This window comes from Callospermophilus lateralis, chromosome 9 (genome assembly GCF_048772815.1).
Source record: "Callospermophilus lateralis isolate mCalLat2 chromosome 9, mCalLat2.hap1, whole genome shotgun sequence".
Classification (NCBI taxonomy): domain Eukaryota; kingdom Metazoa; phylum Chordata; class Mammalia; order Rodentia; family Sciuridae; genus Callospermophilus; species Callospermophilus lateralis.
In genome coordinates, this window is record NC_135313.1 from 101,861,090 (window position 1) to 101,875,207 (window position 14,118).

At 42.2% G+C, this 14,118-nt stretch overlaps 1 protein-coding gene across 1 annotated transcript in view; it reads right to left on the reverse strand.

Moving 5' to 3' along the window:
* Cfap221 (cilia and flagella associated protein 221) overlaps window positions 1-5,878 on the reverse strand; it is a 91,849-nt gene extending 85,971 nt beyond the window's left edge. Inside the window, exons 1-2 of the mRNA XM_076866545.2 lie at window positions 5,740-5,878; window positions 3,499-3,599 (exon numbers count right to left, since the gene is read on the reverse strand). Coding sequence (XP_076722660.1) covers window positions 3,499-3,599; window positions 5,740-5,878 — 240 coding nt within the window. The remainder of the gene's footprint in view (window positions 1-3,498; window positions 3,600-5,739) is intronic.
* Window positions 5,879-14,118: the final 8,240 nt, after the last annotated feature.

The following is a 14,118-nucleotide window of genomic DNA, read 5'->3' on the forward strand; positions in this document are numbered from 1 at the left end:
ATTTCCTGGTTTCAAAATTTACTATGAACTCTAGTTATCAAGTGTTGTAACACCATTATCATAAGGTATACAGAGAGTCTAGTTGATTTTCAATAGTCAATTGATTTTTCAACAAAAGTGTTAAGTCCACTCAATGGGGGAAAGTATTCTTTTTTTTTTTTTTTAACAAAAAATACTAGAACATGAAAAAGATTGAAGTTGAATCCCTACCCCATACAATACACAAAAATTAGAGTGAACTACATACCTAAATTTAAGAGATAAACCTATAAAACTCTTAGAGGAAAACAGGTGTAAAGCCTTATGACCTTGGATTTGTCAATGTGTCCTTAGATGTGACACCAAAAGCAGAAGTAACAAGAGAAAAATCAGATAGATTGGACTTCATCCAAATTAAAACTTGTGCTACAAAAGACATCATCAAGAGAATTAGAAAACAACCCATAGAAGGGGATAAAATAATTGCAAGTCAAATATCTGATAAATAATTTTTATCTAGAATAAAGAACTCTTAAAACCCAATGATAAAAAATAAACACTTAATTATAAAATGGACAAAAGATTTGAACAGGTATGTCTCTAAGGAAGGTACAAATAGCCAGTAAGCTCATAAAGAGGCACTCAACATTATTAGTCATTAGAAAGTTGCAAATAAAATGGGTGAATAGTGTCCTCAAAAAGATATACCAGATTATAATCCCTGGAGACTGTGAATGTGATGTTATAGGAAAAAAGGTCTTTATGGACGTAAAGTTAAGGATCTTAGACAGGATCATCCTGGATCACCCGAGTGGGCACTAAATTCAAGAACAAGTAACTTTTTCCAAGAAGAGGAGGACACAGGGAGGCAGAGGAAAAGACCATGTGAGGATGGAGACCAATATTGGAGTACTGTAGGCACAGTTCAATGAAAATCTGGAGCTACCCGAACCTGAAAGAGTCTCTCCTAAGGCTGGGGAGGGAGTACAATCTTCCTGACACCTTAAGGTTGGACTCCGGCTTCCAGAACTGAGAGAGAATAAATTTCGATTTTTACATACTCTAAATTTGTGGTAATTTGTTATGGAAGCTATCTAAAGTTTATGTACCATAGATTCCAACAATACCACTGACAGGTATATGTTCATGAAAACTGAAAGTTTCACACAAAAACATGTACACAAAAAGCCCTCGAGTGGAAACAACCTGAATGCCCATCACTGATGAATGGATGATCAAAATATGGTCTATCCAAACAATGGAACATTATCCAGTCTTAGAAAGGGATGAGGTACAGATTCATACCACAAGTTGGATTAATAGAAAATATGCTAAGTGAAAGAAGCCAGTCATTAAAAAACCATGTGTGGTATGGTTTCATTTACATGAAATGTCTTCAACAGATACATCTAGAGACAGGAAGTATGTGAGTGGTTGCTGAGGGTGCAGGAGGGACAGGTGAGAGCATGGGAGATGTGAGGGAGTCAGGTGGGGAGTGGCTAATAGGTATGAGATTTCTAATTGGGGTGATAGACATGTTTTAAACTTAGATTATGGAAATGGTTGCATAAATCTGTAAACCTGTGAAAATCGTTAAATTGTATGTATTCTATAAATGGGTGAATTTTCAGCATGTGAATTTTATTTCCATGAAGCTATAAAAAAAGATAATAGTAGCTGGGCATGGGGGTGCATGCCTGTAATCCCAGTGGCTCAGGAGGCTGAGGCAGGAGGATCGTGAGTTCAAAGCCAGCCTCAGCAAAAGTGAGGCACTAAGCAACTCAGTGAGTTGAATAAAATACAAAATAGGGCTGGGGATGTAGCTCAGTGCCTCTGAGTTCAATCCCCAGTACCCTGCTGTTGCCCTGCCGCTGCCAAAAAAAAAAAAAAAAAAAGAGAAAGAGAGAGAGAATAATAAGGAGCAAGTAATAGCATCCTATTTTTAGCTTTGGTATGATTTAGTTAATGAACAGTAATTCTTTTTTAATACCTTTATTTTATTTACTTATTTATTTTTATTTGGTGCTGGGGATCAAACTCAGGGCCTCGCACGTGCTAGGCAAGTGCTTACTGCTGAGCCACAACCCCATCCACAATGAACAATAATTCTGAATAATAATTACCTCAGTACTGCCCTGTAATAACCTAGAATAGCAAACTTCAACAAGGAAAAGTAGTCCCCCAAATCAATAATCAACTTTGGTCTTTGATACCATGTTCTCAGAAAGGTCTCCTTGGAGGTTGCTGGGCAGAATTCCTAATCATATTAAAATCCTAGCCCTCTTCCTAAGAGGAAATACTTGTTCCCTAACATGTTCCTTTCCAAACCTGTTCTCTCTCTACCCACTTCATTGATTAAGGATTCACAGAAACTGCATGCTCCCCTCTTCACTGGGAGCTGCCTGATAGAACTCTAATTTTACTTCCTGACAGCTTTACCATTTGTCAATTTCCTCCAGTGATTCAACCTCACTCTGAACAATCTAACACAATAATCGAAACCTTTTTTAAAATGATCTACTTTATGGCGTGACTTCTAAGAACACACTGCATCTAAAAGTAAAGTTATGTGGTAGCTGGGGACAGGGCCAGATGGAGAATATCACATGTAGAGGCAGGGTCTCAGAAGGTCCACAGGAAGAGAACATACATTTGCCCCCACCCCATCACAGCTCAGAGGCCTTTTTGGGTCAGATCTAGGACTCAGTGTGGAGCAGTTCTGGGATGTTATGTCCATTGTGACTTTAGGGGATAGTGGTGAGGACACTGAGGTTGGAATGCTGATTTAAATACATTTCACATTGGTTAGTTCAGGTAGGACTCTGAAGTCACACAAAGCCCACTCTGGTCAACATCCAGGTCAATGAAGGGAACTCAGAAAGACTGAGCTTCCATGTGGCTCTCTAGTTTAATGTCCATCACTGTGGGCTCTGGCTACTTTGCAGTCCAGTATCTGTCTCTTGTGGAACCTGCACAGCGGAGCTGCCTCTGCCTTCCTAGATGTCAACAAATCTTCTCTGGCCAGAATGACTTAGGTAGGCACAAGGTTAAATGGATCCTGGGATCTCCTAGGAAAGGCAGACCCCTCTCCTGGAACTGGAACCAGAGTGGTTTGGAGGAAAGCAGCCTAGGAGTCAAGTCCTGCTCCCATCACTCAGTAGCTCTGTGCTTGAACAAATAATTTAAACTTTGCAATCTCAGTTTCCTCATCTATATGATGAGAGCTATAACACAACCTTCACAGAGCTGAGGACTAAATGCAATACTGCAAAGAAGAAGCTCAGTGTCTGCCCTAAGAGTGGCTGAGCAGGGACATACATTTGGAAAGAGTGCTGGAGGAGCCTTTGGCAGAGTGGAAGTTGATGCAACTTTAACATTTTTCCATCATGAAACTACACTTCTGGCCAGGCACTTCAGTGAATTATGCTGCTCTTCAGGTAAATGAAAAATATGAGTGCAGAACACTCATGTCATTTTACTATTTATTATGGTTAATTATCCCTCTTAAAAAGTACCTACCAGAATCTGTTGGTGCTGTTTTTCTATTTGATAGCCTCCAAAATGCACTATACCGGGTCTGGCCTGGATGATTTTATTATCCAGAAGCTTGGCATAAACCTCTGTAAAAACAAGGTAAGAACATTATGAGACTTCAAAGGAAATATTAAGTTAAACAAGATCCTATTAAACAGGGGCTCTCTTTAATTTAGGGCATTTTCAGCATATGAAAGTTTTAGACTCTGGATTCAGCTATTAACAAGACTAACTGTCTTTTCTGAAGAAAATGGGTGGCTTCTCCTCTCTATACTCAAGCATTACTTGGGAGGTGCTCCTGTCACAACAAATTCACATTGCACTTATTACCTATTAAAATAATTTGCTCTTCACAGATGTTGAATATATCTTTCTCATAAAACACCAACTGGTAAAGCCTATGTACCCTGTCTGTGTTAATACTGAGATTACTTACTAAATGATGAATATCTAGTTCAAAGTATCCAAACACCAAGGATTTGGTTTTATTACTGTGTATTTAACTTTTATTACTTGATTTCCTCTGGACAGCATTATAACATGACATTGAATAATCCTGAAGCTCCAGGTAGTAGTCTTGAATTGCTTTTGTTGTAATGTGAAGATCTTTTTTCCTCTTTAAGTTTTGAGAACAAAGTTAAAACAGCTGAGCTCCTAAAAACATCCAGCTCTATAGAACTTTACTCTCTATTTATGTAAGAGTGCAGACATGTGGAAAAGGGGTTGAGACCCCACTACATGATCCTTTCCACACCTGGTGCTTTGTGTCAGGCAGTGTGCTGCATACATTTGCTTATAACATTTATTCCCACCCTGTGAGGTATTATTTCCACTTTGCAGAGGAGGAAGCTGAGACTCAACAAGATTAAACAATTTACCCCTGACTGGTAGTCAAAAATCAAGCCCAGGTCTAATTCCAACCACTCACCTACTTCCCTCAGACTGCACGCACCATCTTATTTCTCACAAAAGGCAACCTTTTTTTTTTTTTTTTTACTTTGGCCACATGCAAATCCTGTGAGCCACAGACACCTGCATCCCATCCTTTGCCCATTGTGGTTCTGGGTACATCTGAAGTGAGTGTGAGACCTTGGTTTTCTTCTCACCAGGTGAGTTGTCAAAGTTGAGGCCAAATTGAAGGGCTGGAACAGGGTGAGGATGGTGTATCAGGGGACTGATGATCTCTGCAGGTTATTATTTGGTCATTTCTCAAATATTCAAATTACCATTATTCAATACATATATTTTTAATGCTGAAAGATTTTGGTTTTAGGGCTACAAAGTAGATGTGAAACTAGCATTTTTATGCCCAGAAATGGTGAAGGTATACCAATTTGCAATTGACACATTCATTCTACAGTGACAAAAGAGTGAAACCAAAATATTATATTACTAACATTTAAGACGGGGGTTGGAGGATGAGGGGGGTCAACCAAGCATGATGGTGGAGAGCTGAACCGGGGGCTCTACCAGCTCTCAGCTTATGGGTTGTGCCAGTTTAGGAAATCATGGGATATCTGAGTCTCAGTTTCTCCAACAGTAAAACGGAAATCGAATGTACCCATGAGGTTGTTGTGCGTAGATTAAATGAAAATAATGCAGGTAAAATGATTACCCTTTTTTATAACAACTATAGGAATTTTTTTAGGCTTTCCAAAAAAAATTTTTTGTGCGTGAGAAGAGGCAAGAAGGTAAAAAATGCCCGTCCTCTGAAGAAGTAGGATAGCCAGGTAGGAACTGGAGCTTGGGCCCAGCAGGGAAATGGCAGTGGGTGGCCAAGTTCAGATCAGACAGTAAAGGGGGCCAAATGCCAAGCGAAGGTATTGTGACTTTATTCTGTGTGCAGGGGGAACTGTTGAAAGTGTTCAAACAGGATAGAGTCAGCCAGGATTCTAAAACAGAAAGTGATAGGAGGAGAGTGTGGCCAGGAGGAAAGTGCTATAATAGTCCTGAGACTGCTGAGGGTGACAAACAGGCAGCCGGGACAGGCAGCAGAGACATTGGAGGACGTGGAAATAAGAGTAGTTGATGACTGATTGATATCCCAAAAATCTACTGGTGAAACAGCTAGATCTGAATAGAACTACTGTTCTTATAGTAAAAATTATTCTGAGCCTATAAAACAATATAGGTAAATCATCACCAATAATTCCATTATGCTTTCTGGACTTTGACTCCCCTGAGAAGGTGTGAGTTGGAAAGCAAATCTGTATTCTAACTGCTTACTTGATTCAAGTAGGTGATTGGGTACTTCTGCTCTTTTCTTGGGCTCCTCCACTAGACTCTTCAGAAGCAGGGGTGATATGTTGTTAAAGGGTTCTTCTGCATTCTTCAGCTCTTGTCTGGGGGCTTTCACCACTGCCATTTTTGGGTGAGAAATGGATTCTTCCTTCTAGAGCCAAAAGTCATTTCCTGAGGAGAAAACAGCACGAGTATAATCATCCTTGAGAAACCATGCACATTTTTTTTCCCCTCAGTTCTTGACAATTGTACCTCTTATCATTGCATGGTTTACTGTGGTTCAGGCCCTCCCTGTCTCTAGTGTATGCTGACCATTCCATTCCCACACGAGCTGTCCCATTAATCTTCCATTAAGAACATCACCCATCATAGCCCAATAATAGTGCCCTGGTTCCAAACCCTTCTGTGAGCCTCAAGAGCTTTTTCCCAAAATGTTCTCCTGAGATGCTTCTTGGATACGTGAAGGGAAAAGTAAAGGCCTTCATAGTCAAATAAACCTGGAAAACGTTGGATAGTTAGTTTTCTTGTTTCTGAAATTTCATCAAATCAGCTTCTCAGAGGCATGTGACCATGAATTTCTTCAACATTTGGATCATCTATTTGCAGGTGTGGCATTTATGAGTCACCTTCTCAGGCCCCTCTGTTAACAGGGGGCAATGAGGAGATGGTGAAGGCTATAGTCTGCCAGGTGTAGAGACCTGGGGACATTCCTCTGTGGGTCTCAGTTTAGGTTGCACATTTTGTCAGACTTGCCTTCCCTTAACATGCTCATTTGAAATTCTACTTTCTTCAAGAAATCCACATTGATCCCAAAACTCTTTAACATTTTTTAAAGCAATTACTGCTTCTATTGCTCATTTGGCATAAATACTTTACTGCCTTGTAATGGTTGTGTTCCTCAAATTCTTTAACCCAAACTAAATTTAAATCATAATAAATTTATCAGTGCAAAAAAAAAAAACACCCCAATAATTTATTGTCTTGTAACAGCACTTTGCAAATCGCACTTTGTCTTCCTCAACTTAGCTTCTAAACTTGGGGTTAGGGGGTTGCTTTGTGAAGCCCTTGAAATTGGTTGTAAAATCCTGTGTGTATCTTTGCGGGTTCCCCAGACCCCAGAAGGCCGGTAACTTTAGCGTCTAGAGTCTATAGTGGCAAGTAAAATACGTGCATATTCTGAAGGACGTGCTTAATAACCACTTTCCCATAGAAGTTTCTGCTTTCCCCTCCCATTGCACTCCCTTTCCCTAGCATGATCACGGAAGGCTGCTCGGGGCTCAGCACCACCTCTACCTCAAGCAGGTCCAGGAGTAAACAGTTTTCATGCCAGCTTGCCCACCGCCTGGGGCATGGAGCTGTCTCTAGGGTCGCAGCCCCCACGGCCTTATCTCCTCCTCCAGCATCAGGCCAAGCACTTCCTCGCTCAGGGACCTTTCACTCCATCCCTCCGCCCCCACGCGCCACCCATCCTCATTTAGCCCTCGGGTCCCGACCTCTCCTACAACCCTGGCCGATGGACAGGGATGGACACCTGCCCGGGACTCAGGCTTCCTTCGCAGCTCGGCGGACCCTGGGTCACTCACAGCCTCAGGTCCGAGGCCACTCACCTAAGAGGTGGTTCCCGGGCGGGATTCGGCCGGCGCCGGCACCTGCTCGCAGTGTTGCCAGGACGACGCGGACGCGCTCCCCGGGGCGGGGCGGGGCGGGGCGGGGCGGGGCGGCGGACGCGACCAAACTCCGCCGGGACGTGGGGGAGCCGGGCGGCCGCCGCTCCAGGGCCGGAGGCCACGGGGAACTTCGCGGGGCGCGGAGCCGTCTACCGGGCTCGGGGCAGAATCTGGAGCGAGATTTATGATTTGGGAAGGGGGAGAGCTAATGGATTCTCGACGAGAAGTGAGAAAGTCGGGAGACACCAGAAACTGGAAACCCGCAAGAGTGGATTGCTGCCGCGGAGGACGGGCGGGGGCGGGGCCTCCAGCTCAGTGGGCGGAGCTTCCCCACTGGCCTGGATCCCTGCCGCCCTACTTTTTTGCAGTTTGATTTATATTTTCTATTCTGATAAATTTCACACATATACAGCGGCAGGACAGAATAGTATGATGAACCTCAATACCCAACTGCAACCACGATCAAATCATGGCCAACCTTATTTTATCAGTACCTTTCCTTCACTCTGTTGTTCTGAAGAAAATTTCAGACATCATTTCATCCTCAGATATTTCAGGAGGTGCATCTAAAAGATAAGGATTCTCAAAACAAGAACAAAAATACCACAATAGCAGAACCTTAAAATCGCAATGATTTCTTGATCTTCAAATCCCTAATACTGCATTCTATTGCCTATAAATGTCATAATTATTTTTCCTAACATGTGCTAGTTAGAATAGGAATTCAAATACAGTAAAATCCACACACTGGGATAGATTGATAGGTCTTTTAGGTCCCTTTTAATCGATACATTCCCCCTCCATCTCCTTGTTTGTTGTAATTTCTTCGTGGTAGACACTGTTTCTGTCCTTGAAACTGATATTGAGGAGTTTTAAGCCTGAAACCTGTCTTGCCTCCTGCCCACCTGCCCTGTCCTTTCCACCCTGGCCATCCATGGACATTTTCCTTACACAGATGACTCAGCCTTCTCCTTTCTCAGGAGCTGTTTTGTCTTGCTCTTTCCATGTATGACTTGGTATTTACTTGATATTATTTATGGCTTTATGCTGTTAAGAGATTATAATGAGCATGCAATAGGACTGACTGCTTTCCTTCATGGTCATTTATGCTACATGTATATTCTCTCTCACCTGGGAATGTTCTTCTCTTCCATCTTTTCATTCTCCAACCCCTCCCTTACCACAACCATTACTGCCTATGAAAAACCTCCCCATCTCTCATGGGTACCACTAGATACTATTCTCCCTCTACCTTCCTCATAACACTCGAGAGCAGAGGTGGAGGTTTCCTTCCACCATCTTACTAGTGCTTATATTGTTATAGGCTGTGCCCGTCATTATTTGCATATGTGTCTTAAACTGCAGGATCTTAATGGGAAGGCACTCTACATTCATCTCCCAAATCCCTCAACACAGTTCTTTGTCTATAGCAATTCCTCAGTAAGGGTTGGCCAATGGAGTAGATTTCAAGAGAACGGGTGCCGTGTTTGCCATTGTTCCAGACCTTTTCACACCAGCTCAAATCAAGATCATGTTTGTTTCCATCTGCATTTTAATGGGTGTTGGGTAGCATTTTGAAATTTGTACTTAACATTTTTTTGAGAAAAAAATCCTTATTTTGTATAGATTATACATAGATCTCTATATAAGCAATTAATCAAATTATATATCACACTATGAGGATACCATTTGTTGCCTTCTGCTACTTTCTAACAGAACCCCAGCTTTGTTCAGGTTTTCTCCCTTGTTTGCCAGTTCTAGCTGTAGATTAATCTAGATCAATGTGGAATTTCCAATCCTCTGGCCCTCCTTGCCCATGATTGATTTAGGGCTAAGTATGTAACCCAATTCTGGCTACAAAGACATAGGCAATCTTCTGAGAGACTTCTGGTAGACCTCTAGGGAAGGCTTTCTCCCTGCAAAGAAGACACACATAGATACAGTATCTTTCTCTTTCTGGACTTTGTAGTGTCTGGAAATAATTCATGGAACTTCAGCAGCCATCAAAGGCTATGAGATGCATTAACATTAGGGTGAAAGTGGTGACTAGGACAAAAGAGCAAGAAGATAGGAGGAAGATCGTGGGCTTGGATGACATCATTTCACCTATGGTTGTTTGTACCTGTATTTCATTATCTCTTCCTTGCAACTGAAAACCTGTGACATTTCTGAACACTCACCACTAAAAGTATACACTGTGGCACAGGAGCTTGTTAGGAAGGCAGACTTTCCAGCTCTCCCAGACCCACTGATTCAGGAACTGCATTTTAATAGGATTCCCCCAGGCAATTCTTAGGTGCATGAAAGTTTGAGAATCACGTAATTTAAGGTTTCTCTTCAAGTATAGCTGTCTCAGATCGTCAGTTACTCAATCATTAATATATTATATATTCCACTTAGCATTTACAATAAGCAGAACGTGCAGGTATCCCAGCATGAGTGTGACATAGGCAAGGAAGGTAAAAGCTATCTGCTTCAGCAGAACAGGGGAAGTTGTTAATTTATGTGCTCACGACTCCTCAGCTGGACTTGGTAGTATACGAAAATTGTTTAGAAAATAAAATTCAAATGCCTTAGTGTACTTGGAGGACTCAGTGGGACCTGGCTGCCAGCCCCTCCATCCACCTTCTCATCCTACTGTGTCCCCAACATCTCTTTTGCCTGCTGGGGTGGGTAGACGGGTGGCAGATTCTTTGATGCTGCTCCCATGGAGGAGTGAGATCCCTGACCCTCCTCTTGGGTCTGGGTGGGTCTATGAGTGCTTTCACTGGGCTGGAGAGTCCCATCTGAATTGCAGACCCCAACATTTGTGAGATACAAAGAAAAAAAAAAACAGTTTCCAACCTTGATATTTGGGGATGGTAGTTCAGGCTGCAGCAATAAATAATCAGAAACTTGCTAATTCCTAGTTGGCCAAAGGAGCCCTTCCCCAGAGGGTCTTTCCCTGGCTTGCTCTCTAAGTTAGGTCCCATCTGTTACCTCTCTCATAGTATTGTGCTCTCTACCTGAACAGCTGCCATAGTCCGTTTGGGTCACTATAACAAAACACCTTAAATTGGGTGGCTTATAAAGCAAGAGAAGTTTTGGCTGGGAGATCCAAGGTCACAATGCACTAGCACCTTCCTTATCTAATAGGGACCACTTCCTGGATCACAGACAGTGTGATTTCTTATGGGTCCTCAAATGGTGGAAATGGGTAGAAAATTCCCTGGACCTGTTTTATTAGGGTACTAATCCCATGTATGAGGGCTTTGCCCCTCATAAATAATATTCCCAATAATCTTGGGCCATGGTGTCAACATAAGAATTTGGGGAATGTATGCTGAGGCTATAACTGTTTGGTTGCCCTCTTTGACCTCTATCTTCCTGGACTGTAAGGTCAACGAAGGATGATTATGGCCAGCTGAGCACTGTGTTCTTGTCACGTTGCACGTTGCACGCTACGTGTTATATGCCAGGGCCTCACAGATATTTATAGAGTGAAGTCATCAAGTTATGTCCAGTGCTATCTAAATGTTAAATTTAAAATATACATGTATATACATATATATATGCTTTTTACCACTGAGCCACATTGCAGTCCCCATCATTAAAATTTTTGAGACAGGATCTCACTAAGTTGCTTAGGGCCTCCATCAGTTGCTGAGGCTGGCCTCAAACTTGTGATCCTCCTGCCTTAGTTAGCTTCCCAGGTTGCTGGGATTTCAGGAATGTGCCACCATGCCTGGCTGTTGCACTTCTTATTTCTTGCTCCATAACGAATTACTTCCAAATTCAGTGACTTGAGACAACTATAAAAGGTTTTTGTGGTTTCTCAAAGATAGGGGAATTCAGACAATATACCAGGGAAGGCTCCCTGATACCTGGGGCTCCAGTTGAAAGACCTAAAAGCTTGGAAGCATAATTATCCGAAGGCATCATCTGGCAGTGGATATTAAAGCTGTTATCTGGGATCCTGAACAAGGCTCTTGGCCGGCAATATAAATGCTCTGAATTATTTCAGCCTCATGGCAATGTTGGAAGTTGCATATTATTTCCCCCATTACATAGGTGAAGAAATTGAGGCTTAGGGGGTTCGAGTAACTTTCCCAAGGTCGCATGATTAACTGATGATCAAGTTAGGATTCGAACTCAGATTTTTCTGTTGACAACATTCTTTTCTTTATGCCAATGCCTTGCCAGGCAGAAATGGAAGGAGCGTTTGGAAGGTTGGGCTGCACCCGACCTTCCTTTGCCCCATGCAATGAAGATAAGGTCTTGAAAGCATTAGCAACATCGTCTTTCAGAAATGGTTTTATTTGCTCTCTTTTATTTGATTTGCTTTAACTATAACATTTCATATAAATATTCAAAAGGATGCTGACAAATGAAGGAGGAAAATATGAAAAGTAAAGAAAAAAAAAAATGCTTTCCTGAGAAAGCCAGTCTACATTTCCAGAGTGTAAACAGTGAGCCTGGACCATTAAAAACCTCATTAAAATGTCAGTGTTATACCTTTGTACTTCAGGACTGAATAGGAAATCACTCTTGCCCCATTATTTATGGCTCATCAATAATACATTAGTTCAGCTCCTAGTAAAACTGACATTCAGGGAAGGACAGGGCTGTTTTCTGGGTTTATTCCATACCCGAAGGGCCATAGCACATTATCCATACTTGTGTGGTCATTTGGTGAAAACCTTAGACACCCAGGGGCAGCTCTTTCTTAGACACTCAATCCATGCCCCCACCCCCTCTCCAGTGTCCTCATTGCTTCCACACCCCAAAACCAGCCATTTCAGCTCAAATATTACTTCTTCCTGCAAGCTGTCCCCAAGTACAAGTCAGAGCTAGTTCAGTTGCAAGAGTTTGAAATACACTCAAATGAGGGGAGGAGGGTGTATGGAGATTGAAAGAGGCTTCTTTAAGACCTCAGTTATAGCTGCCTTCAGGTGCCACGATGCTGGTGGTGTAAGAATTTTGAATCTCTCTGTCTCTTGGTTCTTTCCAGTCCTAGCTGGCTTCATTCTCAGCCAGGATCTTCATCCTGTGGAAAGACTGCCATTTTGCTGTTAGCTTGATTGTAATACCAACATATAGGTTCTGTTGGTATCACTCCTGTTGGCCCAAGTCAAGTCATGTGTCCATCCCTGAACCAATCACTATGGCTAGTTAGAGGTGATGGTGACTCTCCTTGCCCAGGTCTGGGTCATGTGTTCACTCTCGGGCTTTTCTTGGTTAAATCCTCACTCAAATGATGTGGCCTAAAGTGGAGGAGTGAAGGTTCTTGTACCAGAAGAAGGAACAGAGGTGGACAAGAAAAACCAATACATGCCTACATGCTTGACCTTTTTAAAATTGTTGATATTCAGATGCATTTGATTACAAACATGGTGACTGACAGGACTCAAGCTATGCATTAATTCAGTTGTCTAGTCCTTTACTTTATGCTTTCTAGAATCTACCAAAATTTGCAATATCATGCACCATATATGTCAGCCAAGCAATAGGTTGTTCAATGTGTAGTGATTTAAGTCTTAGGTAGCAGCCTCAGTCATCTCTGTGGGCTTCCTGGGCTTCCTGGGTGGTATGCACAGCACCTTGGCTTTGTGCATGGGGCTAAGGTTACAAAAGGCAACTTCCACAGGCTTCTGTCATCCTCACCCAGCACCTGGAACAGAGCAAGTGATCAGCAAATACTCACCAAATAAATATTAGTTCTCCAACAAATGTTTATTGCTTTTGGGAGGTGGTGGAGCCTTTAGAGGTGGGGCCTAGTGAAAGGTCTTTATGTCATTGCAGATGTGTCCTTGAAGGGATTGCAGGACCCTGAGCTCTTTCTCTTTGCTACCTGGTACATAATGTAAACAGTTTGGCTTCTCCTTGTGCTCCCACCATGGTGTGCTGCTTTGCCACAGGCCCAAGGCACTGAGACCAACTGATCATGGACTGGAAACTCCCAAACTATGAGTCAAAATAAACCATTTCTCATAGTACATTGATTATCCTGTGTATTTATTATAATAATGGAAAGTTGACTAACAGAGTCTATTGCCTTGAACCTGGGCAGGCTTTTGTGTTTATCAAGGGAAAAAAAAAAAAAAAACTGACTGAGGGTATAAATGAGAGGCAGAGTGCTTGCCTAGTATTTGGAAGGTCCTGGGTTCAATACCCAGCACTACAAAAACAGAAAAAGAAAAAAAATTGTCAAGACAGTCACAAAAGCATGCCCAGGAAAGAGAAGATATTTATCCTATCACCTGATCCCCTTGCCAGGACACATTTTTGACAGTGGCTTCATTCATCTACTGTTAAGCTCTTATGGGTGACTCCACTCTCAAAGACAGCTCTTGCTAGCTTCTGGGAACACTGCTTTTGCTTCTTGCCCATTGTTAAAGAAAAATGTATTCTGACACTTGCTAGAATGGTCAGGATTGTTGCAATAGATGTTTTGCAATAGGAGTGTGAAGGGGAACTCAACTAAAAATACAATAGAATAACTGGGGGTTTATAGCCAAGGAGGGGGGCTGTCAGTTGATAGAAAATGTCTAAGAGGAGATGTCATGACTAGTGAGAAAATTCTTGCTAAACCTGCCAAATAGCATTCTGCCGAAGGTAGGACAAGAACTTACATCTCAAAGGTGGGAGATTAGGAACTATCATCAGTTATGGTGACCAGGTAGGAGTAGGATGGGGGTTCTTATTAATTAACTTAGTA